The 26,953-nt window shown below is 42.8% G+C and overlaps 1 protein-coding gene across 1 annotated transcript in view; it reads left to right on the plus strand.

The window, feature by feature from the left end:
- LOC139409662 (collagen alpha-2(I) chain-like) overlaps window positions 1-26,953 on the plus strand; it is an 89,343-nt gene that overhangs the window by 42,293 nt on the left and 20,097 nt on the right. Inside the window, exons 7-23 of the mRNA XM_071155080.1 lie at window positions 1,344-1,850; window positions 1,933-2,051; window positions 4,801-4,845; window positions 6,819-6,938; window positions 9,060-9,098; window positions 9,343-9,396; window positions 14,239-14,259; window positions 14,402-14,509; window positions 14,717-14,770; window positions 21,528-21,581; window positions 21,875-21,902; window positions 22,160-22,213; window positions 22,347-22,391; window positions 22,766-22,819; window positions 22,945-22,989; window positions 23,139-23,192; window positions 23,521-23,574. Of these exons, the coding sequence (XP_071011181.1) occupies window positions 1,344-1,850; window positions 1,933-2,051; window positions 4,801-4,845; window positions 6,819-6,938; window positions 9,060-9,098; window positions 9,343-9,396; window positions 14,239-14,259; window positions 14,402-14,509; window positions 14,717-14,770; window positions 21,528-21,581; window positions 21,875-21,902; window positions 22,160-22,213; window positions 22,347-22,391; window positions 22,766-22,819; window positions 22,945-22,989; window positions 23,139-23,192; window positions 23,521-23,574 (1,455 nt within the window). The remainder of the gene's footprint in view (window positions 1-1,343; window positions 1,851-1,932; window positions 2,052-4,800; window positions 4,846-6,818; window positions 6,939-9,059; window positions 9,099-9,342; window positions 9,397-14,238; window positions 14,260-14,401; window positions 14,510-14,716; window positions 14,771-21,527; window positions 21,582-21,874; window positions 21,903-22,159; window positions 22,214-22,346; window positions 22,392-22,765; window positions 22,820-22,944; window positions 22,990-23,138; window positions 23,193-23,520; window positions 23,575-26,953) is intronic.

The following is a 26,953-nucleotide window of genomic DNA, read 5'->3' on the forward strand; positions in this document are numbered from 1 at the left end:
CCAAACTTACCATCAAAAATCAAATATGGACCTGGTCCCTAGCGAGAAATTGACCCCCACACATGGAGTTTGAGAGGATGCTTACGACTTGGCTTGCTTGGCTGAAGATCTCGTACAACGCTGTGTACTACTCCCTTCACAGAACAGCACAATCTGACTCTAACCAGAATAGAAAGAGGAGTGGGAGGCCCCGGTGCACAACTGAACAAGAGGACAAGTACGTTCGATTGTCTAGTTTGAGAAACAGACGCCTCACAAGTCCTCAACTGGCAGCTTCATTAAATAGTACCCACAAAACACCAGTCTCAACGTCAACAGTGAACAGGCGACTCCTGGATGCTTGCCTTCTAGGCAGAGTTGCAATGAAAAAGCCATATCTCAGACTGGCCAATAAAAATGTACTTGTCCTCTTGTTCAGTTGTGCACCGGGGCCTCCCACTCCTCCTTCTATTCTGGTTAGAGCCGGTTTGCGCTGTTCTGTGAAGGGAGTAGTACACAGCGCTGTACGAGATCTTCAGTTTCTTGGTAATTTCTCGCTTGGAATAGCCTTCATTTCTCAGAAGAAGAATAGACTGACAATTTTCTGGCCAATATGAGATGATGGTAGCGGGGTGAACAGGTGCTGTAGGTGTCCTGGAGGGCAGGTAGTTTGCCCCCTGTGATGCGTTGTGCAGACCGCACCACCCTCTGGAGAGCCCTGTGGTTGTGGGCGGTGCAGTTGCCGAACCAGACGATGATACAGCCCGACAGGATGTTCTCAATTGTGCATTGTAAAAGTTTGTGAGGGTTTTAGGTGACATGCCAAATTTCTTCAGCCTCCTGAGGTTGAAGAGGCGCTTTGTGCCTTCTCCACTATACTGTCTGTGTGGGTGGACCATTTCAGTTTGTCTGTGATATGTACTCCGAGGAACTTAAAACTTTACTCCTTCTCCACTAGTCTCTCAAAGCACTTCATGATGACAGAAGTGAGTGCTACGGGACGATAGTCATTTAGTTCAGTTACCTTTACCTTCTTGGGTACAGGAACAATGTTGGCCATCTTGAAGCATGTGGGGACAGCAGACTGGGATAGGGAGATATGGAATATGTTCGAAAAACACACCTGCCAGGTGGTCTGCACATGCTTTGAGGCTAGGGATGCATGATTGATAGATAGGTCAATGATGTGTATTGTATTTTAAAATCGTTTTTTTTCTAAGTAATTCTTTCCACAGCTTTCCACAAGTTATGCATACACAACAAGAAATAAATATCTCTGATAAATATGTAATCTAACCTATGATCTCATATACTGATATTCAGCACCACAATACATGACTTGTGTTTATGTTGTGTCTCCATAGGATGTGTTTGGGCAGAGTGGGAGTCGGCGTGGGGACGGGACATGGGGTCCCCGCCAGAAAGGCTCGGTGGGACGAGGGGATGTCTTTGTGGTGGACGAGGACACAGACCTGGCTGATCCAAACCTCCAGGGGGGACACCGCAACCCTCAGTGGAAACCCAGCAGTCAGGGCCCCAAAGGCAGCCGTGAGGGCAAGCCTGAGCCCTCCTCCAAACTCTTGGAGGAGAACATCACCACGGACAAGAAGACAAAAGACTCTGGAGGGAGGGGCGTCGGCCTGTTTCCCGCAAAACCCTTGGATGACATCATTATTGATTTGGACCCTGGGTTTTCCCCGAAGAAGCCCTCAGTGGAGTTTCCCCATGTCGATAAGACTCGGATAGAGACCCCCCTGGACCAGGAGCACCCAGACTCTAACCTGCTGAGAGAGGAGGTGGAGTGGCCTCAGACCCCTTCTCAGACTGCCTTCACCCCCACCTCAGAGCCCCCTGTCCCCCCTGTGGAGGCTGTAACTGAGGAGAGGAGACCCACCACACACATCCCCACCCAGCCAGACTCTGACCGGGCTATCACTGTGGAACGAGGACCAGAACGCCCACGCACAGTGTCCATCGTACACAGGGAAGGGGATCTGGTTCTGGGCTCTGATGGCCAGATGTATAGGCTCCAGAGAGGGCCCCCAGGCCGAATGGGGCCCCCAGGAAAGGAGGTAAGTGTCTTCAACATCTTCCTCAACTTTTTCGCTGTGCCAGTGCTCATGTGTCATGTTGTATAACTTTTAATGTTCATGTTTATGGAGGGTGATGCTTACTGCTTGGGACAGTTCATTAGTGGTTTTGATGTTAGAGCAGAGATCGTTGTCTTGCTTACCACTTTTTTTGTGTAAACAAGAAAACAAACCTAACATAATAATAATAGTAATAATAATAATGATTATAATATGAATAACTTTATTTGAATAGCGCTTTTCAATACAAGTAACAAAGTCCTTCACATCATAAAATAATGTGTGGAGCATTATGAAATCAGAAAATATATTCTGTGTTTGGTCTTTAGGTGCGGCATCAATCTGAATATAATCAACAGCCTTGATCTAGTTAAAACATGAGTTAACCCTGATGTCTTTAATGTTCCTCTCCTTACATTAGCTACTCCACAGCTCCAAATGGCACCATAAGTGTCAATGCCTTCACTGCATTAGTCGCAGCAAGCATATCAACAAGCCTCTTTGATTGGTGGAGGGGGCGTGAAGCCCTTAGGGCCGCCAGAACCAGTCCCAGATGGAGCAACATCTGGCCCATTTTGGTCCTGGTCCTGGAGCCTCAGCCTGGCTCTCTTGCTGCCATAAAAGCCTGGGATCACTCTGCACCATTACTGTGATTTATCCCGGCTGTATCGAACATGATAGATGTCCTGCTGGCCAGGAGTAAATGGCTCTGTAGTGGAGAAGGCTGCAATAATTAAGCCCCCTCTCATGTAAAGCAAGGCTATGGTCTTATGGTCTAGATGTCCTGGCGATTGTGTTGTATGTCAGGCCTGCGGAGGGTGTGTGTGTGTGTGTGTGCATGCTTGTGTGTGTGTGTGTGTGACTGTTAGGTGAGGCTGGTCTGGCTATATCTCCCTCAAATGACATGGACGGCATTTGAGGAATTTTTATGTCCTCGTTGCATGTAAATCTTCTGTGATATTTGATGTGACATATACACTGAGTGGACTAAACATTAGGAACACATCTTTCCATGACATAGACTGACCAGATGAATCCAGGTGAAAGCTATGATCCCTTATTGATGTCACTTGTTAAATCTGCTTCAATCAGTGTAGACGAAGGGGAGGAGACAGGTTAAATAATGATTTTTAAGCCTTGAGACAATTGAAACATGGATTGTGTATGTGTGCCATTCAGAGTATGAATGGGCAAGACAAAATATTTGTCTTTTTTTTAACGGGGTATGGTAGTAGGTGCCAGGTGCACCAGTTTGAGTGTGTCAAGAACTGCAATGCTGCTGGGTTTTCATGCTCAACAGTTTCCCTTGTGTATCAAGAATGGTCCACCACCCAGAGGACATCCAGCCAACTTGACACAACTGTGGGAAGCAATGGAGTCAACATGGGCCAGCATCCCTGTGGAACGCTTTCGACACCTTGAGTCTATCTATGCCCGACGAATTGAGGCTGTTCTGAGGGCAAAAGGGGGTGCAACTCAACATTAAGAAAGTGTTCTTAATTAATCAATCAGTCAAATGTATTTATAAAGCCCTTATAACATCAGCAGATGTCACAAAGTGCTCATATAGAAACCCAGACTAAATCCCCAAACAGCAAGCAATGCAGATGTAGAAGCACGGTGGCTAGGAAAAAACTCTCTAAAAAGGGAGGAACCTAGGAAGAAACCTATAGAGGAACCAGGCCCTGAGGGGTGGCCAGTCCTCTTCTGGCTGTGCCAGGTGGAGATTATAAGAGTACATGGCCATTAAGGCCAGATCGTTCTTCAAGATGTTCAAACGTTCGTAGATGACTAGCAGGGTCAAATAATAATCACAGTGGTTGTAGAGGGTGCAACAGATCAGCACCTCAGGAGTAAATGTCAGTTGGCTCTTCATAGCCAAGCATTCAGAGATCGAGACAGCAGGTGCGGTAGATGGAGAGAGAGAGGGAGGGAGAGCGGGAGGGATGTTTTGTACACTCAGTGTATGATAGCTGACTAAAAAGACCAGAACCTGCTGCCCTATACACATAGACATTGAATCACTGGTCACTTTAAAAATGGAACATTGGTCACTTTAATAATGGAACACTGGTCACTTTAATAATGGAACACTAGACAATAATAATGTTTACATACTGCTTTACTCGTCTCATATATATATATATGCTGTATTCTATTTTACTGTATTTTAGTCAATGCCACTCCGACATTGCTCGTCCTAATATTTATGTTTCTTAATTCCATTCTTTTACTGTTAGATTTGTGTGTATTGTTGTGAATTGTTAGATACTACTGCACGTATGGAGCAAAACGGTGGGGAGGAAGTCTGTTGACTTTCATAGGCAGCGGGCCGTGGTGGAAACCCTGGTGAAGGAAAGCTTTACAGGGGTCAGCTGCTCTCCTCTGGCTGCCTGTCTCAGTCTGTTAATAGTGGACAGGGTAGATGTAAAACATTTGGTAGTTCATGTTTATAACAGTACGATATTAAGCTGTAGATGCATATGATGGGCTCTTTGTCAACACTGATTTGGATTTTAAGTTTAGTCTGTTAATCAATGTGTTGTTGTTTTTTGTTGTGCTTGAGCTTACAAGAGCATTGGTTACTTCACGTTTGATTGTATGATACAGGAGCTACATCTCTGTATATGAGAAGTTAAGAAGTCCTCTGTACTCCACTACATCTCTGAGTTAACTTGAATTAATGTCTCACATGTTCTGTTCTCTTTCATTTCTCATGTACTTTCTCCAGGGCTTTCCCGGTCACGCTGGCTTACGTGGGTTTAAAGGTGACAGGGTAAGAGGAGCTGACATTTTGGAATGGCTTGAGGTGGCTTCAATTTATGACAATGGCCTTTGGGTTAGTCTGCTTGACCTCACATTTGAATGCCCCTTAACTTTGTCTTTGTAAATTATGGAACTGCGTTAGGATCAGAGCATGAGTAGCTAATTGTTTTACGACTGAAGTTGACATAATAAGTTAAATCAAATCAAATCAAATTTATTTATATAGCCCTTCGTACATCAGCTGATATCTCAAAGTGCTGTACAGAAACCCAGCCTAAAACCCCAAACAGCAAGCAATGCAGGTGTAGAAGCACGGTGGCTAGGAAAAACTCCCTAGAAAGGCCAAAACCTAGGAAGAAACCTAGAGAGGAACCAGGCTATGTGGGGTGGCCAGTCCTCTATTGGCTGTGCCGGGTGGAGATTATAACAAAACATGGTCAAGATGTTCAAATGTTCATAGATGACCAGCATGGTCGAATAATAATAAGGCAGAATAGTTGAAACTGGAGCAGCAGCACAGTCAGGTGGACTGGGGACAGCAAGGAGTCATCATGTCAGGTATTCCTGGGGCATGGTCCTAGGGCTCAGGTCCTCCGAGAGAGAGAAAGAAAGAGAGAATTAGAGAGAGCATATGTGGGATGGCCAGTCCTCTTCTGGCTGTGCCGGGTGGAGATTATAACAGAACATGGCCAAGATGTTCAAATGTTCATAAATGACCAGCATGGTCGAATAATAATAAGGCAGAACAGTTGAAACTGGAGCAGCAGCACAGCCAGGTGGACTGGGGACAGCAAGGAGTCATCATGTCAGGTAGTCCTGGGGCATGGTCCTAGGGCTCAGGTCCTCCGAGAGAGAGAAAGAGAGAAGGAGAGAATTAGAGAACGCACACTTAGATTCACACAGGACACCGAATAGGACAGGAGAAGTACTCCAGATATAACAAACTGACCCTAGCCCCCCGACACATAAACTACTGCAGCATAAATACTGGAGGCTGAGACAGGAGGGGTCAGGAGACACTGTGGCCCACTCCGAGGACACCCCCGGACAGGGCCAAACAGGAAGGATATAACCCCACCCACTTTGCCAAAGCACAGCCCCCACACCACTAGAGGGATATCTTCAACCACCAACTTACCATCCTGAGACAAGGCTGAGTATAGCCCACAAAGACCTCCTCCACGGCACAACCCAAGGGGGGGGGGGGGGGGGGGCAACCCAGACAGGATGACCACATCAGTGACTCAACCCACTCAGGTGACGCACCCCCTCCAGGGACGGCATGAGAGAGCCCCAGTAAAGCCAGTGACTCAGCCCCTGTAATAGGGTTAGAGGCAGAGAATCCCAGTGGAAAGAGGGGAACCGGCCAGGCAGAGACAGCAAGGGCGGTTCGTTGCTCCAGAGCCTTTCCGTTCACCCTCCCACTCCTGGGCCAGACTACACTCAATCATATGACCCACTGAAGAGATGAGTCTTCAGTAGAGACTTAAAGGTTGAGACCGAGTTTGCGTCTCTGACATGGGTAGGCAGACCGTTCCATAAAAATGGAGCTCTATAGGAGAAAGCTGTTTGCTTAAAAATTCTAGGGACAATTAGGAGGCCTGCGTCTTGTGACCATAGCGTACGTGTAGGTATGTACGGCAGGACCAAATCAGAGAGATAGGTAGGAGCAAGCCCATGTAATGCTTTGTAGGTTAGCAGTAAAACCTTGAAATCAGCCCTTGCTTTGACAGGAAGCCAGTGTAGAGAGGCTAGCACTGGAGTAATATGATCACATTTTTTGGTTCTAGTCAGGATTCTAGCAGCCGTATTTAGCACTAACTGAAGTAAGTCATGTGTTTACAGCAATAAACCCCTAGCTTTTCAGCCTCTCTTTGACTCCAAGTCCTCCTGTAAAATCTCTCAGTCCATTATGACTGACTGTATGACTTCAGCTTACTCATTCTAGGTGTAGATAACTAGTACCTATGATGTTTCTCACAGGGCCAGCTTGGGCCTGAGGGGCGTGCAGGGCGACAGGGGGATCCAGGTCCCCCCGGCCCACCTGGTCTGCCGTCCTTCTACCTGTGGAAGAACACTATTGAGGAGTGGGCTGCTTTTCGGGTGAGTTGACAACCCCCATTCCATCCCAAATCCCACTCCAACCTCACGCTCATGCTTTACCTAGAATTCAATATTTCCAAAAACTAAAATCATTGTATTTGCGACAAATCATTCACTGAACCCTAAACCTCAACCAAATCTTGCAATGAATAATGTGTAAATTGAGCACGTTGAGGAGACTAAACTGCTTGTTGTAACCCTGGACTGTAAACTGTCATGGTCAAAACATATAGTTGCAACAGTAGCTAAGATGGGGAAAGGTCTGTCCATAATAAAACGATGCTCTGCTTCCTTGACATCACTATTAACAAAACAAGTCCTACAAGCACTAGTTTTGTCGCACCTGGATTACTGCCCAGCCATATGGTCAAGTGCCACAAAGAGGGACACAGGTTAATTACAGTTGGCCCAGAACAGAGCAGCACAGCTGGCCCTTAAATGTACATGGAGAGCTAACATCAATAACATGCATGTCAATCTCTCTTGGCTCAAAGTAGAGGAGAGATTGACTGCATCACTACTTGTCTTTGTGAGAGGTATTGTCGTGTTGATTGCACAAGCTGTCTGTTCAAACTACTAGCACACAGCTCAGATACCTATGCATACCCCACAAGACACGTCACCAGGGGTCTCTTCACAGTCCCCAAGTCCAGAACAGACTATGGGAAACACACAGTACTACATAGAGCCTTGACTACATGGAACTATATTCCACATCAAGTAACTCATGCAAGCAGTAAAATCACATTTAAAAAACAGATACAACTACACCTTATGGAACAATGTGAACTGTGAAGAGACACACACAGGGACACACACACACATACGCACACAAACACTAGCACACACACTCTACACACACGTGCATTGTATTGTACATATGTAGTGGTGTAACAATGTTATATGATGTACTGTTTTATTTTGGGGGTTTTGTATGATGTAAGTGCCTTAATGTGTTTGGACCACAAGAAGAGTAGCTGCTGCCTTGCGAACAGCTAATGGTGATCCCTAATAAATACTAATACCTCACCACATCTCACTTAAAATCAGCCTCACCCCAACCCCCAACTCAAACCTGTCACATGTCAACTCCACCCCCAAATCCCACCCCCAGCAATAACACAACCTTGCCCCAACTCTCACCTAAAGGTGTCTGAATACTAGGTTCAGTTTGCTCCTAGCAGAACGCGGCTAGGTGAAGTGAACGTCTGTGCCTTGCATACTCCTTTATAAGACCTTCGCTTGAAAAACTAGAAAAAGGTGGCAGTAGTACTGCCTGTCCCTTTTGAGATGACGTGGCCTCAATGTAGTCAAAATTCGTCTTAGATAAAACTCAAGAAATTTGTAATTCATTTTCACATTTTTGCTGAGGAGGTCTTTGTCGCAAACTTTTATATCCAACTAATATGTTTGGTGCAGTATTTCTCAAGTAAGAAAATCAATCCTAAAAGTATATACACGAACTGTTTCGGATGGGAAGCATGCAGATGCCTTACCTCAACTCCACAAGGACATACAGTATTAGGCTATAGACTGCCTGTGCAGGGTTGCAAAATTCTGGTAACTTTCCCCGAAATTCCCAGGTATTGCCCAGAGGTTTTCCCAGGCTAGCTGTGCATTCTTTGACCCCACACTGCTGGTGCGTGTGAGCCGGTGCTCCATCGATCCCTCATCAGTTTAATCCCCCTGCCTGCTCTGAGTCTGAGACTGACCGCAGCTGCAGGCTGTATAGTACAGCATGACTATCAGCGTGACAGAAAACTGCATGGCCATTATTGAATAAAGATGCTGTGTAAGAATAAAAGGCCATTTGTTACTCTGGGCTTTGAACTGAGCCATGTGGTCAGACAGCGATCAGATACTGCTATCTATTTCAAATGAGTAGGGATGATAAAACTTTGATTTTAGCCCCAGTGCTTTTTCTTGAGAGAATAAGGCACAGAATAAAACTAAGAAAACCAGGTCTGAAAACAGCTGACACTTTTATTTATGAGTGAAATGTCCCATTAAGATGGCAATGCTATGAATTATGGTTGAAGGAATACATTACATTTTCTTATCGTTTTGATTCCTGACTCGTGAAACTTTAAATAATTTGTAATGTCTCCATGTTTCTTCCAGCAAACATCTTTCTACCATTTGCTCTATGCTGGCTGGCCTGTAAGTAATGGACACCCATGACTAGGACTAGACTGGGAATGCATCCCAAATGGCACCCTATTCCCTGTATAGTGCACTACTTTTGACCAGAGCCCTATGGGTCTTGGTAAAAATGGTGCACTATAACAGGAATAGGGTGCCATTTGGGAGACATTAAGGGTCTTATAGAGTATATGGGTCATAAAATACAGCAGGGTGTGTTTTGGTTCTTCCTGGCACTGTTTTCTTCTCTGTGTGCTTGCAGAGGGAGCAGGGACCCCCAGGACCAGCTGGGGAGATGGGAAAAACAGGCCCACAGGTGAGCGAAACCCCTTCCCTGCATATTTGGTCCTACTTTAGGTTTGGTAGAGAGTCTCATCATCTGGGTAGTATACCATGAATACTGGTTTAAATGTCATGATGCAGTTGAGATGAATGCCTGATCAATGAATCAACACTCAGCAAAATAGTTGATTCATACTGTTGGACCTATAAGTGAGTTACACATTTTTCTGTCTCTGCCTGTCTGTCTTGCCTCCCCCCTCTCTCTTTCTTTCTCTCTTTCTTATCCCACCCAGGGGCCAACAGGGGATCCTGGCCAACGAGGGCCTCCAGGAATAATTGGAGAAATGGTAAGTACTGATGACAGAAGCAATGTTTGTTGTCGTACGCACATCCTTAAAAGTATAGGGGCTGTACTAATAAAGTGTACATACTGTAAAAATAACAGAAAGGCCTGCACACTATATTTCAATCCAAGATGACGTGATGAAAATCCTCTGGATGGAAACGTTGCCATTAAAGGTGATCATTAGGATCATAGAGTGTGAGGATCTTTCTGTTATCAAATCAAAATAAATATTTTTGAGTACTGATGACATCCATTCTGGGTTTAGGCGCATTACTGTTATACAATAACACCCAATGACCCCATTGTTGTCCCTGGGAAATTGGTCAAATCAAAATGGCTCAAGTTGTTTTGCAGCTGAATTAATAGATGCCATAATGCTATGAGGATTTGACTGTACTAAACATGTACTTAAAGAAAGCGTGGGAGAATCTGTTTAGCAGTTAGCACTTTGTAGAGCTAAAGGTATTAGCATCTCAGGCTCTTCCCACATCCCTCACAACCACACAAACACATTAGCACAAGGCTTGGAGCCTGATTTCCAAGCTGTGGCTTTGTGGCAACAGAAAAACACAGAAAAAAATAGAGAGAGGCTTTGCTATGTTGTGTCTTAGCCAGTCAGAGACCTCAGCTGAACTGAGCACTGACGCTACTGGCCTAACAAGACGGCCCACATCATAAACTGCTGAGGTTTTGGGTACAGTTGGTAACACTTCCTCTCTCTCCCCAATACGAAAGCTACAATGTCTGGGCTGTGTGGCACACACGTGACGTGGAGAATGGCTGTATGTATGTATGTATGTATGTATGTATGTATGTATGTATGTATGTATGTATGTGTGTGTGTGTGTGTGTGTGTGTGTGTGTGTGTGTATACACAGATACAGTATGTATATGTGCTAGTGATGCACCGATATGACATTTTTGGCCAATACCGATATCCAATATTTTCCTTGACAAAAAACCCTGATACTGATAATCAATATTTAACAATTTAGCAGCCTTTTAAATAGTTAACATGGACACAGTGGTCTAAGGCACTCAGTGCAAGAGGCGTCACTACAGTCTCTGGTTCGAATCCAGGCTGTATCACATCCAGCCGTGATTGGGAGTCCCATAGGGTGGCGCACAATTGGCCCAGTGTCGTCCGGGCCGTCATTGTAGATAAGGATTTGTTCTAAACTGACTTGCCTTGTTAAATATAGGTTACACACACACACACACACACACACACCACACTGACCAGAAGGTTATTTTGTTGGCATTTACGTATGTCCCCATTACCAGTAAAACATAATCAAAACCTATTTCTTTCACTCGTTTCATTCTCAACCAGAATTTCTATGGAAGGCCGTATGAGTCTCTGCGTGTCAAAAAAGATACACGTTAAATAACACTATTTGACGTGTCAAATAACACGACATAATCTGTTTCAGTAGCTACAGTTAGCTAGCTAACTATATAGCTAGGTGTCATCATCTAAAATAACCCTCATTTATAAGACAGTTTTTATTTGATTAATGGTTGTCGGACCCAACCATGTGAAGCTAGGCACAATAGTGGACTTAGTGGTTAACCTTCAAAATAAAAGTATGGCATAATTCTACTATTTATATTAATTTGCATCACTGTCAATGACATACTTTTATTTTGCAGGCAAACTGCAAATTCCACTATTGTGCCTTATTGTGGCTAGCTTCACAACACATAACCCGGTCCAGTTGAGCCCCACTAGGCAGATGAAGCTATCTGGCTGCTTATAACGTTAGCTTTGGGCAGCAGGGTTAAATAGTTGGCTCGCTATTTATTTTCATGAACTGAAATTCATTTTCAATTGGCGATCATCAAGTGGAAACATAGCTAATACTTACTCACAAGGATTCCTAAATCATTGCTAAGAATAATGAAATTACTACAGTTTCTAGTGGCTGGTTGTATTGGTGCTAGTTTGGTACCAAGCTAAAACTAGCTACCCCAGAAGTTGCGGTTGAACGAATTATGCTTTATTACCAATGGTTGGTAATGGTTAGCAGATCGTTCGTGGTTGGTGTTTGCTTGTTTGCAAACTTTTTTGGACAGCTTTGACAGTGCTATTGTATCTTTTTTTGGCACGCAAATACCCAAACAGCGTTCCATAGTATGTATGTCGTGAAGCTAATAGCAACGACACTATTACTGTGTAATTCCGGTAGGGCAACATCTGAAAAATAGAGCACTTGGTAGTGTGTACCGGTGCTCAACCAGTCGGTGAAAGCCAACATCACCCACGACAGAGAACAGTTGATTGAATTCCATTATCTTGGCTTTAATGGATTTCCCCTTTGAGTTGTCTCGCTGAAATGTTCTTACTCTTTCAAATGACTGCTCGACTTGACTGCTTGATCCACACAGCAGACATTGTGTGGGTTAGGTTAGGAATGCTGTTTAGGAATGCTGTGTTGCACGTGTAGCGCTAAATTTTACATGGCGTCATTACATCATGTACCTACGTTATATAGGTATGCACAGTACCTTTGACATCGTTTTTTTAACATTGGCGTTAAACTAGACTAGATTCCGATATGTTCACCGATATATAATACATCCCTAATATGTGCACCTGAGAACTAATTTATCAGTCTGGCGAGCTTCTGCATGTACAATATCAATTACTGTCCACACACACATACGCACGCACACACACACATAAAATATCAATCACTGTTCAGGCCCAGAAATATAACAGTCCACACTGACCAAACTGCCAAGAGCTAACAGGTGTTTAAGCTATCTGATTTGTACATGTTCTCCACCTGTCTGCAGTGCAAGTTATTGATGACAAGGGGGTCTAAAGTCTAACATAAAGATAAACAAATAATGCCACCACTTCTCATCCTCTTGATAAGCTCTCAGTGACACCCTATTGGGCAGGGTGTCTTAAATAGCATTCCTGTACAGTACTAGTCAAAGGTTTGGACACACCTAATCATTCCAGGAATTTTCTTTCGTTTTACTATTTTCTACATAGTATAATAATAGTGAAGATGTCAAAACTTATGAAATAACACATTGAATCATGTAGTAACCAAAAAAGTGTTAATCAAATCAAAATATATTTTATATAGCCACCCTTTGCCTCGATGACAGCTTTGTACACTCTTGGCACACTCTTGGCATTCTCTCAACCAGCTTCATGATGTTTCATGCATTTCAGTTAACAGGTGTGCATTCTTAATTTGTGGAATTTCTTTCCCTCTTAATGCGTTTGAGCCAATCAGTTGTGTTGTGACAAGGGAGGGGTGGTATACAGAAGATAGCCCTATTTGGTAAAAGACAATGTCCATATTATGGCAAGAACAACTCAAATAAGCAAAGAGAAACGACAGTCCATCATTACTGTAAGACATGAAGGTCAGTCAATCCAGAAATGTCAAGAACCTTTAAAGTTTCTTACAAGTGCCATCACAAAAATCATCAAGCGCCATGATGAAACTGGCTCTCATGAGGTCCGCCACAGGAAATGAAAACCCGGAGTTACCTCTGCTGCAGAGGATAAGTTCATTAGAGTTAACTGCACCTCAGATTCCAGCCCAAATAAATGCTCACAGAGTTCAAGTAACAGACCCATCTCAACATCAACTGTTCAGAGGAGACTGTGTGAATCAGGCCTTCATGGTCAAATTGCTGCAAAAAAACTACTAAAGGACACCAATAATAAGAAGAGACTTGCTTGGGCCAAGAAACATGAGCAATGGACATTAGACCGGTGGAAATCTGTACTTTGGTCTGATGAGTCCAAATGTGAGATTTTTGGTTCCAACCCCTGTCTATTTGTGAGACGCAGAGTAGGTGAACGGATGATCACCGCATGTGTGGTTCCCACCGTGAAGCATGGAGGATGAGGTGTGATGGTGAGGGGGTGCTTTGCTGGTAATGCTGTCTGTGATTTAATAAGAATTCAAGGCACACTTAACCAGCATGGCTACTACAGCGATACGCCATCCTATCTGGTTTGCACTTAGTGGGACTATCATTTGTTTTTCGACAGAACAATGACCCAAAACATACCTGCAGGCTGTGTAAGGGCTATTTGACCAAGAAGGAGAGTGATGGAGTACTGGCCTCCACAATCACCTGGCCGCAACTCAATTGAGATGGTTTGGGATGAGTTGGACCGCAGAGTGGAGGAAAAGCAGCCAACAAGTGCTCAGCATATGTGGGAACTCCTTCACGACTGTTGGATAAGAGGATGCCAAGAGTGTGCAAAGCTGTCATCAAGGCAAAGGGTGGCTATTTGAAGAATCTAAAATCTATTTTGATTTGTTTAACTTTTTTGCTTACTACCTGATTCCATATGTGTTATTTCATAGTTTTGATGTCTTCGCTATTATTTCACAATGTAGAAAATAGTAAAAAAAAACTTGAATGAGTCGGTGTGCCCAAACTTTTGACTGGTACTGTATATTGCACCACTTTTGAGCCCTATATATAGGAATAGGGTGCCATTTGGGATGTAGCCCAGGTGTGTTATGATGTGTCCTTACTGTGTCACAGGTTTACACAGTCTCGGATCGGGTAATGGTGTCCCTGTCACAGAACCATAGACTGAATGGATGATAGTGTCTATGTCATGGATCCACAGCCTTTGATTGGGTGATGGTGTCTCTGTCACAGATCCACAGTCTCTTATTGGGTGATGGTGTCTGTTATATTGCAGGGTGAGCCGGGCCAAAAGGGGGTGGTGGGCAGAGCAGGGCTCCATGGGAAATATGGAGAGAATGGGCTGGACGGTCAGCCTGGGATGCCGGGTGACCCTGGGCGACAGGTGAGGGCACCACTTGGTGATTACATGATAACCTTCTTATTATGAACCCATCTGTTCTCAGAAACAACGATTCTAGCCATTCCCTATATTTAGTGTACTACTTTTGACCAGTAAGTATTTCCTAAGAAGTGCACTATATAGGGAATAGGGTGCTATTTCTGTTTTTATCTCTGATTATATCAATGATTGCTGTCTCATTTTGCTTAGGGACCCTTCGGGTATAGGGGAGAAGGCGGTTCCAAAGGAGAAAAAGGGGACGAGGTAAGGGGGTTGAAACAGTGCCCTTATAAATTCTGAAATATTGGTCTAATGAGTGTACCAATGAAGAGCATAAGTCATGTGTACTTTCTATGAAGTACATACAGTGCTTTGGGAAAGTATTTCAGCCTTTTTATTAAATGGATTATGTACAAACAATTCCTCAGAAATCTACACACAATACCCCATAATGACAAAACGAAATCAGGTTTTCAGAAATGTTTGCAAATGTATACAAAATAAAAAAACAGAAATACTTTATTTACATAAGTATTCAGACCCAGGTGCATCCGGTTTCCACTGATCATCCTTGATATGTTTCTTCAACTTGATTGGAATCCACCTGTGGTAAATTCAGTTGATAGGGCATTTAAAAATATATAAAAAATCACCTTTTTTTAACCAGGTAGGCTAGTTGAGAACAAGTTCTCATTTACAACTGCGACCTGGCAAAGATAAAACAAAGCAGTGTGACACAAACAACAACACAGAGTTACACATGTAATAAACAAACATACAGTCAATAATACAATAGAAAAAGTATATATACAGTGTGTGCAAATGAGGTAGTATAAGGGAGGTTAGGCAATAAATAGGCCATAGCGGTGTCGTGTCTTTGGCTATGCCGGATTAAGTGATATGACATGCTATTCTATAAAATAATTTTTCCGTAATTAATATTACCTGATTGAGCTAATCATGTAAATGTAATTAACTAGAGAGTCGGGGCACCACAAAATAATATTTATAGAGCTGTTATCTTCCGAATAAGACCTAGTCATATTTTACATCAATAGCAGTCAATATTAATCGTCACCTTAATTCAGTCTCATCTGAAAGTTGTAAATTCTTTATATTCACGAACCCTGGCTAACAAGTTGAATCAGCGATGCAAAATTGGGTTTAATTATTTATTTACTAAATACCTAACTAATCACACAGAATTACACATACACATAATTAAATCATAACTTGATTACAAATTACGTCATAAAGGAAAACGTCCATAGCGGGCGGAACAGATATGACAGCTGGTTACACAAAAGAAAAGTGCTGGGTTTGAGTGAAAGAGCGGGAAGACTGAGGACCAAAGGAAGAAGCTGAGCTATCGTAAATACAGTATTTTATGCATTCTAAATTACCGCCCATTTGGAAAAGGAAAATGCAATAACTATTTACTCTGAGCTGCGCTTCGGTAGGTTGGTGGTAGATAGAAGGCCGTGTTGCCAAACCGAGCCCTTTGTCCTTTGAAGAATGTCTCTGGTGGTCAATTGCATACGTTGTAGTAACGTCGTTGTGTGATAGACGGGATACTCTGTCTGTTCCTTCCTAACCCTCGTTTGCAGCTGCCGTTGCTAACTCAACGGCTAGGAGGTATTACTTCTGTAGTGAATAAGAGTTCAAAGTTCAAACCATTCGCAACCAAAGCTCACGCTGATGTTGGCTTCGTTCTGTAGTTATTATCTGAACCATTCTGACATCGGACCTTCGTCCTCACATCCTTGGAACAGGAGGTTATATTGTCGTCAAGGCTTTATATAGGAAGGGAGAGGAGGGCGTGTTTGAAAGGTTTTATAACCTATGTCCCTTCACAGGTGCGGGCCACTGATTGAGCAGAGCCCTAACCTTATGAAAACCCAAATCTCTCATTTGGAAGCTAAAATTACATTTCATCTCTTCACCAATAATTTAATATTCAAACATTTATATTGAACAACGATTCCATGTGAATCCGATAACTACAATGTGCAGACTTTCCACTGTAGAGTTTGTCATCTTATCATTGATGAGAATGTCTCAGATGACAACCGAACTGACATCATATTCATTAAGTACCACCGCATATGTTCAATTGGTCAGATTACCAGAATATAGTTCATTTCCCCCCACCTCCTGGTGTTCCCAGAATCTCTATGTTAAAAAAGGGTTTTTCAAATTTCACATCAGTAGGGTAGAGAGAGGAAAAAGGGGGAAAGAGGTATTTATGATTGTCATAAACCTATCCCCAGGCCAACGTCATGACAACGGCAAAATAATTACAATATAGCAATTAAACACTGGAATGATAGATGTGCAGAAGGTGAGTGTGCAAGTACTGGGGTACAAAAGAGCAAAATAAATAACAGTATGGGGATGAGGAAGTTGGATGGGCTATTTACATATGGGCTATTTACATATGGGCTATGTACAGGTACAGTGATCTCTGAGCAGCTCTGACAGCTGGTGCTTAAAGCTAGTAAGGGAGATATGAGTCTCCAGCTTCAGTGATTTTTTCAGTTCGTTCCAGTCATTGATAGCAGAGAACTGGAAGGAAAGGCGGCCGAAGGAGGAATTGGCTTTGGGGTTGACCAGTGAAATATACCTGCTGGAGCGTGTGCTACGGGTGGGTGCTGCTATGGTGACCAGTGAGCTGAGATAATGTGGGGCTTTACCTAGCGAAGACTTATAGATGACCTGGAGCCAGTGGGTTTGGCGACGAATATGAAGCGAGGGCCAGCCAACGAGAGCATACAGGTCGCAGTGGTGGGTAGTATATGGGGCTTTGATGACAAAACGGATGGCACTGTGATAGACTGCATCCAATTTGCTGAGTATATTGTTGGAGGCTATTTTGTAAATGACATCGCCGAAGTCAAGGATTGGTAGGATGGTCAGTTTTACGAGGGTATGTTTGGCAGCATGAGTAAAGGATGCTTTGTTGCGAAATAGGGAGCCGATTCTAAATTACATTTTGGATTGGAGATGCTTAATGTGAGTCTGGAAGGAGAGTTTATGAATACAGCTGCACAATATTGTCTCTTATCGATGGCGGTTATGATATCATTTAGGACCTTGAGTTTGGCTGAGGTGCACCCATGGCCAGCTCAGAAACCAGATTGCACAGCGGAGAAGGTACGGTAGGATTCGAAATGGTCTGTGATCTGTTTGTTAACTTTGCTTTCGAAATCCTTAGAAAGGTTGGGTAGGATAGATTTAGGTCTGTAGCAGTTTGGGTCTATAGTGTCTCCCCTGTTGAAGAGGGGGATGACCGTGGCAGCTTTCTAATCTTTGGGGATCTCAGACGATATGAAAGAGAGGTTGAACAGGCTAATAATAGGGATTGCCCCAATTTCTGCGGATCATTTTAGAAAAGAGGGTCCAGATTGTCTAGCCTGGCTGATTTGTAGGGGTTCAGATTTTGCAGCTCTTGGAAAGGCACACAGCTGTCTATATAAGGTCCCACAGTTGACAGTGCATGTCAGAGCAAAGAACACAGTCAGAGCAAAGAACACAGTGGCCTCTAACATTCTTAAATGGAAGAAGTTTGGAACCACCAAGACTCTTCCTAGAACTGGCCGACCGGCCAAACTGAGCAACCGGGGGAGAAGGGCCTTGGCGGTGACCAAGAACCCAATGGTCACTCTGACAGAGCTATAGAGTTCCTCTGTGGAGATGGGAGAACCTTCCAGAAGGACAACCATCTCTGCAACACTCCACCAATCAGGCATTCATGGTAGAGTGGCCAGACAGAAGCCATTCCTCAGTAAAAGACACATGACAGCCCTCTTGGAGTTTGCCAAAAGGCACCTAAAGACTCTCAGACCATGAAATACAAGATTCGCTGGTCCGATGAAACCATTATTGAACTGAATGCCAAGCGTCACGTCTGGAGGAAACCTAGCACCATGCCTATGGTGAAGCATGGTGGTGGCAGCATCATGCTGTGGGGATGTTTTTCAGCGGCAGGGACTGGGAGACTAGTCAGGATCGATGCACAGATGAACAGAGCAAAGAACAGAGAAATCCTTGATGAAAACCTGCTCCAGAGCGCTCACAAACTCAGACTGGGGCGAAATTTCACCTTCCAACAGAACAACCCTAAGTATACAGCCATGTCAACACAGGAGTGGCTTCGGGACAGGTCTCTGAATGTCCTTGAGTTGCCCATCCAGAGCCCAGACTTGAACCCGATCAAACATCTCTGGAGATACCTGAAAACAGCTGTGCAGCAACACTCCCCATCCAACCTGACAGAGCTTGAGAGGATCTGCAGAGAAGAATGGGAGAAGCTCCCCAAATATAGGTGTGCCCAGCTTGTAGTAGAAGTCAACCGATTATGATTTTTCAACGCCAATACCGATTATTGGAGGACCAAAATAAGCCGATACCGAATAATTGGAGGACCAAAATAAGCCGATACCGAATAATTGGAGGAACAAAATAAGCCGATACCGAATAATTGGACTATTTATTTATTTATTTGTAATAATGACATTACCAACAATACTAAATTAACACTTTTATTTTAACTTAATATAATACATCACTCAAATCAATTTAGCCTCAAATAAATCATGTTCAATTTGGTTTAAATAATGCAAAAACAAAGTGTTGGAGAAGAAAGTAAAAGTGCAATTTGTGCCACGTAAAAAAGCTAATGTTTAAGTTACTTGCTCAGAACATGAGAACATATGAAAGCTGGTGGTTCCTTTTAACATGAGTCTTCAATATTCCCAGGTAAGAAGTTTTAGGTTGAGGTAATTATAGGAATTAGAGGACTATTTATTTCTATACCATTTGTATTTCATATACCTTTGATTATTGGATGTTCTTATAGGCACTTTACTATTGCCAGTGTAACAGTATAGCTTCCGTCCCTCTCCTCGCTCCTCCCTGGGCTCGAACCAGGAACACATCGACAACAGCCACCCTCGAAGCATCTTTACGCATCTCTCCACAAAAGCCTTCGGGAAACAACCACTCCAAGTCTCAGAGCGAGTGACGTTTGAAACGCTATTAGCGCGCACCCCACTAACTAGCTAGCCATTTCACATTGGTTACACCAGCCTAATCTCGGGAGTTGATAGGCTTGAAGTCATAAACAGCGCAATGCTTGAAGCATTGTGAAGAGCTGCTGGCAAAACGCACTAAAGTGCTGTTTGAATGAATGCTTATGAGCCTGCTGCTGCCAACTACCGCTCAGTCAGACTGCTCTATCAAATATCAAATCATACACTTAATTATAACATAATAACACACAGGTCATTAATATGGTCAAATCCGGAAACTATCATTTTGAAAATAAAACGTTTATTCTTTCAGTGAAATACGGAACCGCTCCGTATTTTATCTAATGGATGGCATCCATAAATCTAAATATTCCTGTTAAATTGCACAACCTTCAATGTTATTGTCACACCCTGACCATGTTTTGCTTTGTATGTTTCTATGTTTTGGTTGGTCAGGGTGTGAGCTGAGTGGGCATTCTATGTTACAAGTCTAGTTTGTCTAGTTCTATGTTTGGCCTGATATGGTTCTCAATCAGAGGCAGGTGTTCGTCATTGTCTCTGATTGGGAACCATATTTAGGTAGCCTGGGTTTCACTGTGTGTTTGTGGGTGATTGTCCTTGTTCCTGTCTCTGTGTTACTTTGCACCAGTATTAGGCTGTTTTGGTTTTCGTGTTACGTTTATTGTTTTTGTATTTGATTCGTGTTTACCTTGTTTTATTAAACATGGCTCGCAATAGCCACGCCGCATTTTGGTCTGACTCTCTTTCACCGAAAGAAAACCGTTACAGTTATGTCATAATTATGTAAAATTCTGGCAAATTAGTTCGCAACGAGCCAGGCGGCCCAAACTGTTGCATATACCCTGACTCTGCGTGCAATGAACGCAAGAGAAGTGACACAATTTCCCTAGTTTAATATTGCCTGCTAACATGAATTTCTTATAACTAAATATGCAGGTTTAAAAATATATACATCTGTGTATTGATTTTAAGAAAGGCATTGATGTTTATGGTTAGGTACATTCGTGCAACGATTATGTTTTTTTTGCAAATGCGCTTTTGTTAAATCATCCCCCGTTTGGTGAAGTTGGCTGTCTTTGTTAGGAAGAAATAGTCTTCACAGTTCGCAACGAGCCAGGCGGCCCAGACTGCTGCATATACCCTGACTGTTGCACAGAACGCAAGAGAAGTGTCACAATTTCCATAGTTAAAAGAAATTCATGTTAGCAGGCAATATTAACTAAATATGCAGGTTTAAAAATATATACTTGTGTATTGATTTTAAGAAAGGTGTTGATGTTTATGGTTAGGTACACATTGGTGCAACGACAGTGTTTTTTTCGCGAATGCGCTTGTCAAATCACCCGTTTGGCAAAGTAGGCTGTGATTCAATGATGCATTATCAGGCACCAAATCGATTATATGCAACGCAGGACAAGCTAAATAAACTAGTAATATCAACCATGTGTAGTTAACTAGTGATTATGTTAAGATTGATTGTTTTTTTTAGATACGTTTAATGCTATCTAGCACCTTATCTTGGCTCCTTGCTGCACTCGCGTTGGTAGTCAGCCTGCCACGCAGTCTCCTCGTGAAGTGCAATGTAATCGGCCATGATCGGTGTCCAAAAATGCTGATTACCGATTGTTATGAAAACTTGAAATCGACCTAATTAATACCCAAGAAGACTCGAGGCTTTAATCGCTGCCAAAGGTGCTTCAACAAAGTACTGAGTAAATGGTCTGAATACTTCTGTAAATGTGATATTTCAGTTTTTTATTTTTAATAAATGTGCAAAATTTCTAAAAAGCTATTTTTGCTTTGTCATGATGGGGTATTAAGTGTAAATTGATGATGAAAAAAAACACATTTAATTAATTTTAGAATAAGGCTGTAACATAACAAAATGTGAAAAAAGTCAAGGGGTCTGAATACTTTCCAAAGGCACTGTATGTATAATGCTTTATAATGTATTTTATAATGCCTTATAGGGCCTTCTTGGAGCCAAGGGCCCACGAGGACATATTGGAGAACTGGGCGCGAAGGTAAGACTCAAGTATGATTGCTGACTATTGTTCCTTTATTACTGAATTAGTCACACTGAATTAAAGTCATCCCCAGTCCCCAGTCTTCACTGGTCTAGATTATTATTTGGAATATGCTGCCCCTTAGTGGAAAGATGAAGTACTATGAGAGCTGAATGCCCTGCTTGTACAGTTCACATCAAATGTTTTTACTCATATTCCTGTAATGCTCATGTATGCATTTTACTGAAGGCTTTTGTGTTGATAACCCTCTCTATTGAGAGCTTAACATCGGAACTTTGTGTGTCCTGTAGGGCTCTTTTGGTTTACCAGGCCGTCCCGGTTATGTTGGTCCACCAGTAAGTCTCGCTGTATGTGTCCAAATAGCACCCGTATTCCCTTTATAGTGAACCATTTTTTTTTACCAGCACCTTATGGACCCTGGTCAAAAGTAGTGCACTAATTAGGGAATAGTGTGCCATTTGAGATGTGTCCACTGTCTCTTTTCTTTCAAGCTGCCTTTTTTGGTTTGCACCCTAATTTTCACCCTTTTGACATACTTTGTAAAAGGTCTAACCCTATGTCTGTCTTTTCTTCAGGGGCCTCAGGGAGTCAGAGGGTTCACAGGCTCAGAGGGAAACCCTGGACCTGATGTGAGTGACCCACAGTAACAATACTACACCTTGTTTCAGATTTACAGATTCAAACAATTCTGAATACTTTAGGGTGTTATTCATCAGTAATTGAGTGTGTCACTGACTTGTGTCCATGTGTTTGACTCTCCAGGGGGAGGCAGGGTTTGATGGGCCTCCAGGGCCTCCTGGGACAGTGGTGAGTAGACAGCAAACAAGTCTGTACCTTCCATACACTCTTAGAAAAAAGGGTTCCAAAAGGATTATTTTAGAACCCTTTTGGTGTCCATGTATAACTGTGGAAAGGGTTTTAAATGGAACCCAAAAGGGTTCGATCTGGAACTAAAAGGGTTCTTTCTACCTGGAACCAAAACGTGTTCTTCAAAAGGTTCTCCTGTGGGGACAGCCAAAGAACCATTTAAGGTTCTAGATATCACCTTTTTTTCCCCTAAGAGTGTACTACATGTATGTATTCCAACATACAGTACAGCACAATATCATAATGGGCCCCAATTCCTAATGCTATGTCACTCATCCCATATCACTCAGTGTGTATATTATTGTTTTGTGTAGGGAGCCACTGGTTTCACAGGCCGTGTTGGCGATCAGGGAGTTAACGGCTCACAGGTGAGGGGACATTTTGACCCCAGAAGATGAGGGTCTTCCCATAATTTTTTTAGTTAACTACTTTACTGGTAGCTCTTTCTGAATATGTCAGCCTTCACCAAAGGTAGCCTGCATTTACCTTCTAGGGAGAGTTGGGGCCTGTTGGAGTCATCGGCCCCAGAGGCCCCCAGGTAAGAGGAGGCGTTTGCTTGTTGTGTTTTCTTGCCTAAAGTTGGGTCACATTTAACAGAACTCAATGCTCGTAAGACTATACGGGAAATATTACACACATACTATACAACATGTTTTAAAATGACCTGTTTTCTATTTATTTCACCAGGGACCCCAGGGTTTAGATGGCGAGAGTGGGCCTCCAGGACTCAGGGGAATCCAGGTCAGTCTCACTCAGCTGCACAGTAATGTTCCCTAACTTGGGACCAGATTCCTAACTTGGGACCAGATGATTGACTAATGTATTTGGAAACATATCTTTTTCAGAGGGATTTCTCACTATAATAATATATAATATCAGGGGGTTAAAGGTCATCTGTACTGTTTTCATATTTTCACAGGGACAGCCTGGGATGAGTGGTGCCCTTGGTCCGAAAGGTGATCCTGTAAGTCTCTCCTCTCTTCTCTCAAAAAGTTAATTTTGCTCTTGTAAATAAATGTCTCTCTCCAACCCCCTCTTTTCCTTCCTTATTTTCCTCTGTCTACCTCAGGGGCCTATGGGGACAATGGGTATCCGGGGTGAGCCAGGGTTCGAGGGGCCCATGGTGAGTAGCACAGTACCCAGTGGACTGACCACCTAAACCCCACTCTTCCTTCCAGAGACACACACACATAGCAACCTCACAGTACCTGTCACTTAAAGAATCCTTAATTAAAACAATAACCAAGTGGTTACCCCACCAGTGTTTTGGTAAAAAGCTGAGGGAAAGATCTAGAGAGATGTAACCACTTTAAAATTCATAGACAGAGCTATCGATGCAAGTACTGACTATCCATTATATCCAAATTATAGTAAAACATTTTTTTTAGGCTATACAGTGTTTGTTTACATTTACTGTACATTGTTTACAAACATAGTAAAACAAGCTTATATTTTGTGTTCTGATGGGGTAATAAATTGAACTAAGCTGATGATGTATTTATAAGTTGTATGTAGCAACTAAGGATTCCAGTTTTAAGTCACAGCATCAGGCTACTGATGATACTACTCAGTGTGTATCCCATCTCCTACATATTGAAGCTTTTATGTGTTGTGGAGCGCTGATCTTAGCTAATGGGTGAAAGCTCTATCCTCAAGCTGTATGATCTTCTGATAGCCTTATCCTCTAGCTTAAGAGAGTAACCCAAATAATGTGACTAAAATATTTGTCAAAAACCTATTTTTAAAAATTACAAGACTATAACTGACTAAATAGACCCAGAAAAAAAAAAAATATATATATATTTTTCATTTCTGTTCACTAATATGAGATGTGACGGATACTAAGTGGACTGGACAATAGTTTTTTGGAGAGATTGAGAGCTTTTCAGTAATAAGCTCAATTAATATTTGCAACACAGATGCGCAGCTCAGTTCTGTTCAGCAGTGGGATGGACACACCACATTCGCTAGCAATAGCTATACTGTAGATAACAACCTGGGGCACGTTCAGTAGGACACAACATTTTGGAACATTCAGATAGAAATATGATATGTTGAACAAACATGCCTCTCTGTGATGTTGAATAAGGAATCAAATCATGTATACTTTGCGTACTGCTGATCACGTCCCAGGTCGTTAGCTATAGCTAGCTAATGAGGTAACATGACTGAACAAGGTGTAGTCTAAACAAATGGTTAACGGTCCAGTCCGCAAGTCGCCTAGTTTTTAGAACGGCCCACGATATGCTTTATGAATGTAAAATGCAGCCCGCCAAAAGAAAAAAACATAGCGCCGGTATTATGGGTCATATCTTTCGAACGGTTGGGCTAGAATCAAGCCAGAGGAAAAGATGGAGACTTGGCTACGTTGGCTACAGAACCTGGAGCAAATGCAGTGGGGAAAGTGGGAGGGTTAAGCTAGACTCCAAATTCATGGACTTTCTGTCTGCAATATTCGAGAACGTTTTGCAGCTGAACGTGGCCCTGGCAACATTACCAGTAGCCTATATGCTAACATTTGGTGGCACAGAAAGGAAGGAGAAGGAACAGTAAACCATTTGTTGACTAAATTCCTCTTGCCACTACACTGTATCTGACTGCGTTAACAACTTTATTTTGGGTTAATGGGGCCCAATAACTCAGACTTGAGCACTTGGACCAGGACTTGAGCACTGGGACTCGGACTTCAGCCATGGGGACTCGTCACTGGACTCGTGACTCAACCATTGGTGACTTGGACTTGGAGCACAGGGGAGTTGGGACTCGATTTGGACTCCAGGTTTAAGTCACATCACTGGGCGAAACATTAACTCCCATTCAAAGTCATTAGTCCTCTTTTTACTTTTGGACACCAATGCGGCTTCGGCGTCTGTGGAATATTGATAACAATCATAATGCCACAACCGAGTGACGGAGGTGCAACCCATACTACTTTGTCAATACTTTTTGTTGAGCGTGAAAAACCCAGCAGCCTTGCAGTTCTTGACAGCAACGTTGCAGTTCTCTACTACTATACCCCGTTCAAAGGCACTTCAATCTTTTGTCTTGCCCATTCACCCTCTGAATGACACATATACATTCCATGTCTCAGTTGTCTCAAGGATTTAACATCGTTCTTTAACCTGTCTCTTCCCCTTCATCTACTCTGATTTATAGTGAATTTAACAAGTTTAACAATAAGGGATCATAGATTGCACCTTGATTCACCTGGTCAGTCTGTCATGGAAAGAGCAGGTGTTCTTAATGCTTTGTACACAGTGTATATGTTTGTGATACAGTATTTCTGCTGGGAAGAGAATAGCATGTTATGCAGGAAACTATGTTGGTAGGACAAGGCTTTGCATGTCTGTGCACAAGACAGGGATTTGTGTTTAGTATAGGTTAATGAGGCAATACAAATGTGATGTGACTAAAATGAAAGGACATTAAGTTAACTAAAATGCCCCACTTTTGTCATCAAAATGACTAAGACTAGACTATATCTAAAAAAGATGCAAAATTAACACTGGTCTGAATGATGAACACACTGTATCTCTGTGTGATATTAAACACCCATTTGGAGAAGTTGTAAACTGCTAGATTGCCATAGTGTAGAAACCCATCCCCAGGCGGTTTGCATGTGAGTTTAGCTGTTATCCAGACTTCCTCTAAGGCCAGTGGTTCCCAAACGTTTTATAGTCCCGTACCCCTTCAAACGTTCAACCTCCAGCTGCGTACCCCCTCTATAGCACCAGGGGAAGCACACTCTCTAATGTTGTTTTTTGCCATCATTGTAAGCCTGCCACACACACACACACAATACATTTATTAAACATAAGAATGAGTGTGAGTTTTTGTTACAACCCGGCTCATGGGAAGTGACAAAAAGGTCTTATAGGACCAGGGCACAAATAATAATATATTAATAATCAATCATTTTGCTCTTTATTTAGCCATCATACATATTAAACCTTATTTGTTCATCAAAAAATTGTGAATAACTCCCAGGTTAATGAGAAGGGTGTGCTTGAAAGGATGCACATAACTCAATGCAATGCTGGGTTGTATTGGAGAGAGTCTCAGTCTGAAATAATTTTCCATACACGTCTGTGCCTGTATTTAGTTTTCATGCTAGTGAGGGCCGAGAATCCACTCTTACATAGGTACGTGGTTGCAAAGGGCATCAGTGTCTTAACAGCATGATTTGCCAAGGCAGGATACTCTGAGCGCAGCCCTATCCAGAAATCTGTCAGTGGCTTCTGATTAAATTACATTTTCACAGAACTGCTTGTTGCAAGTTCGATGAGGCTCTCTTGTTCAGATATCGGTAAGTGGACTGGAGGCAGGGCATGAAAGGGATAACGAATGCAGTTGTTTGTGTCGTCCATTTCGGGAAAGTACCTGCGTAATTGCGCACCCAGTTCACTCTGGTGCTGGTTTCCAGTGGTTCGCAGAAGAGAATGTCTTCCTTAATTGACCCCCCATAAACGTAATGGACAGGAGCTGTGCCAGGCCCGCCACGT

Source organism: Oncorhynchus clarkii, chromosome 5 (assembly GCF_045791955.1).
Source record: "Oncorhynchus clarkii lewisi isolate Uvic-CL-2024 chromosome 5, UVic_Ocla_1.0, whole genome shotgun sequence".
Classification (NCBI taxonomy): Eukaryota; Metazoa; Chordata; class Actinopteri; order Salmoniformes; family Salmonidae; genus Oncorhynchus; species Oncorhynchus clarkii.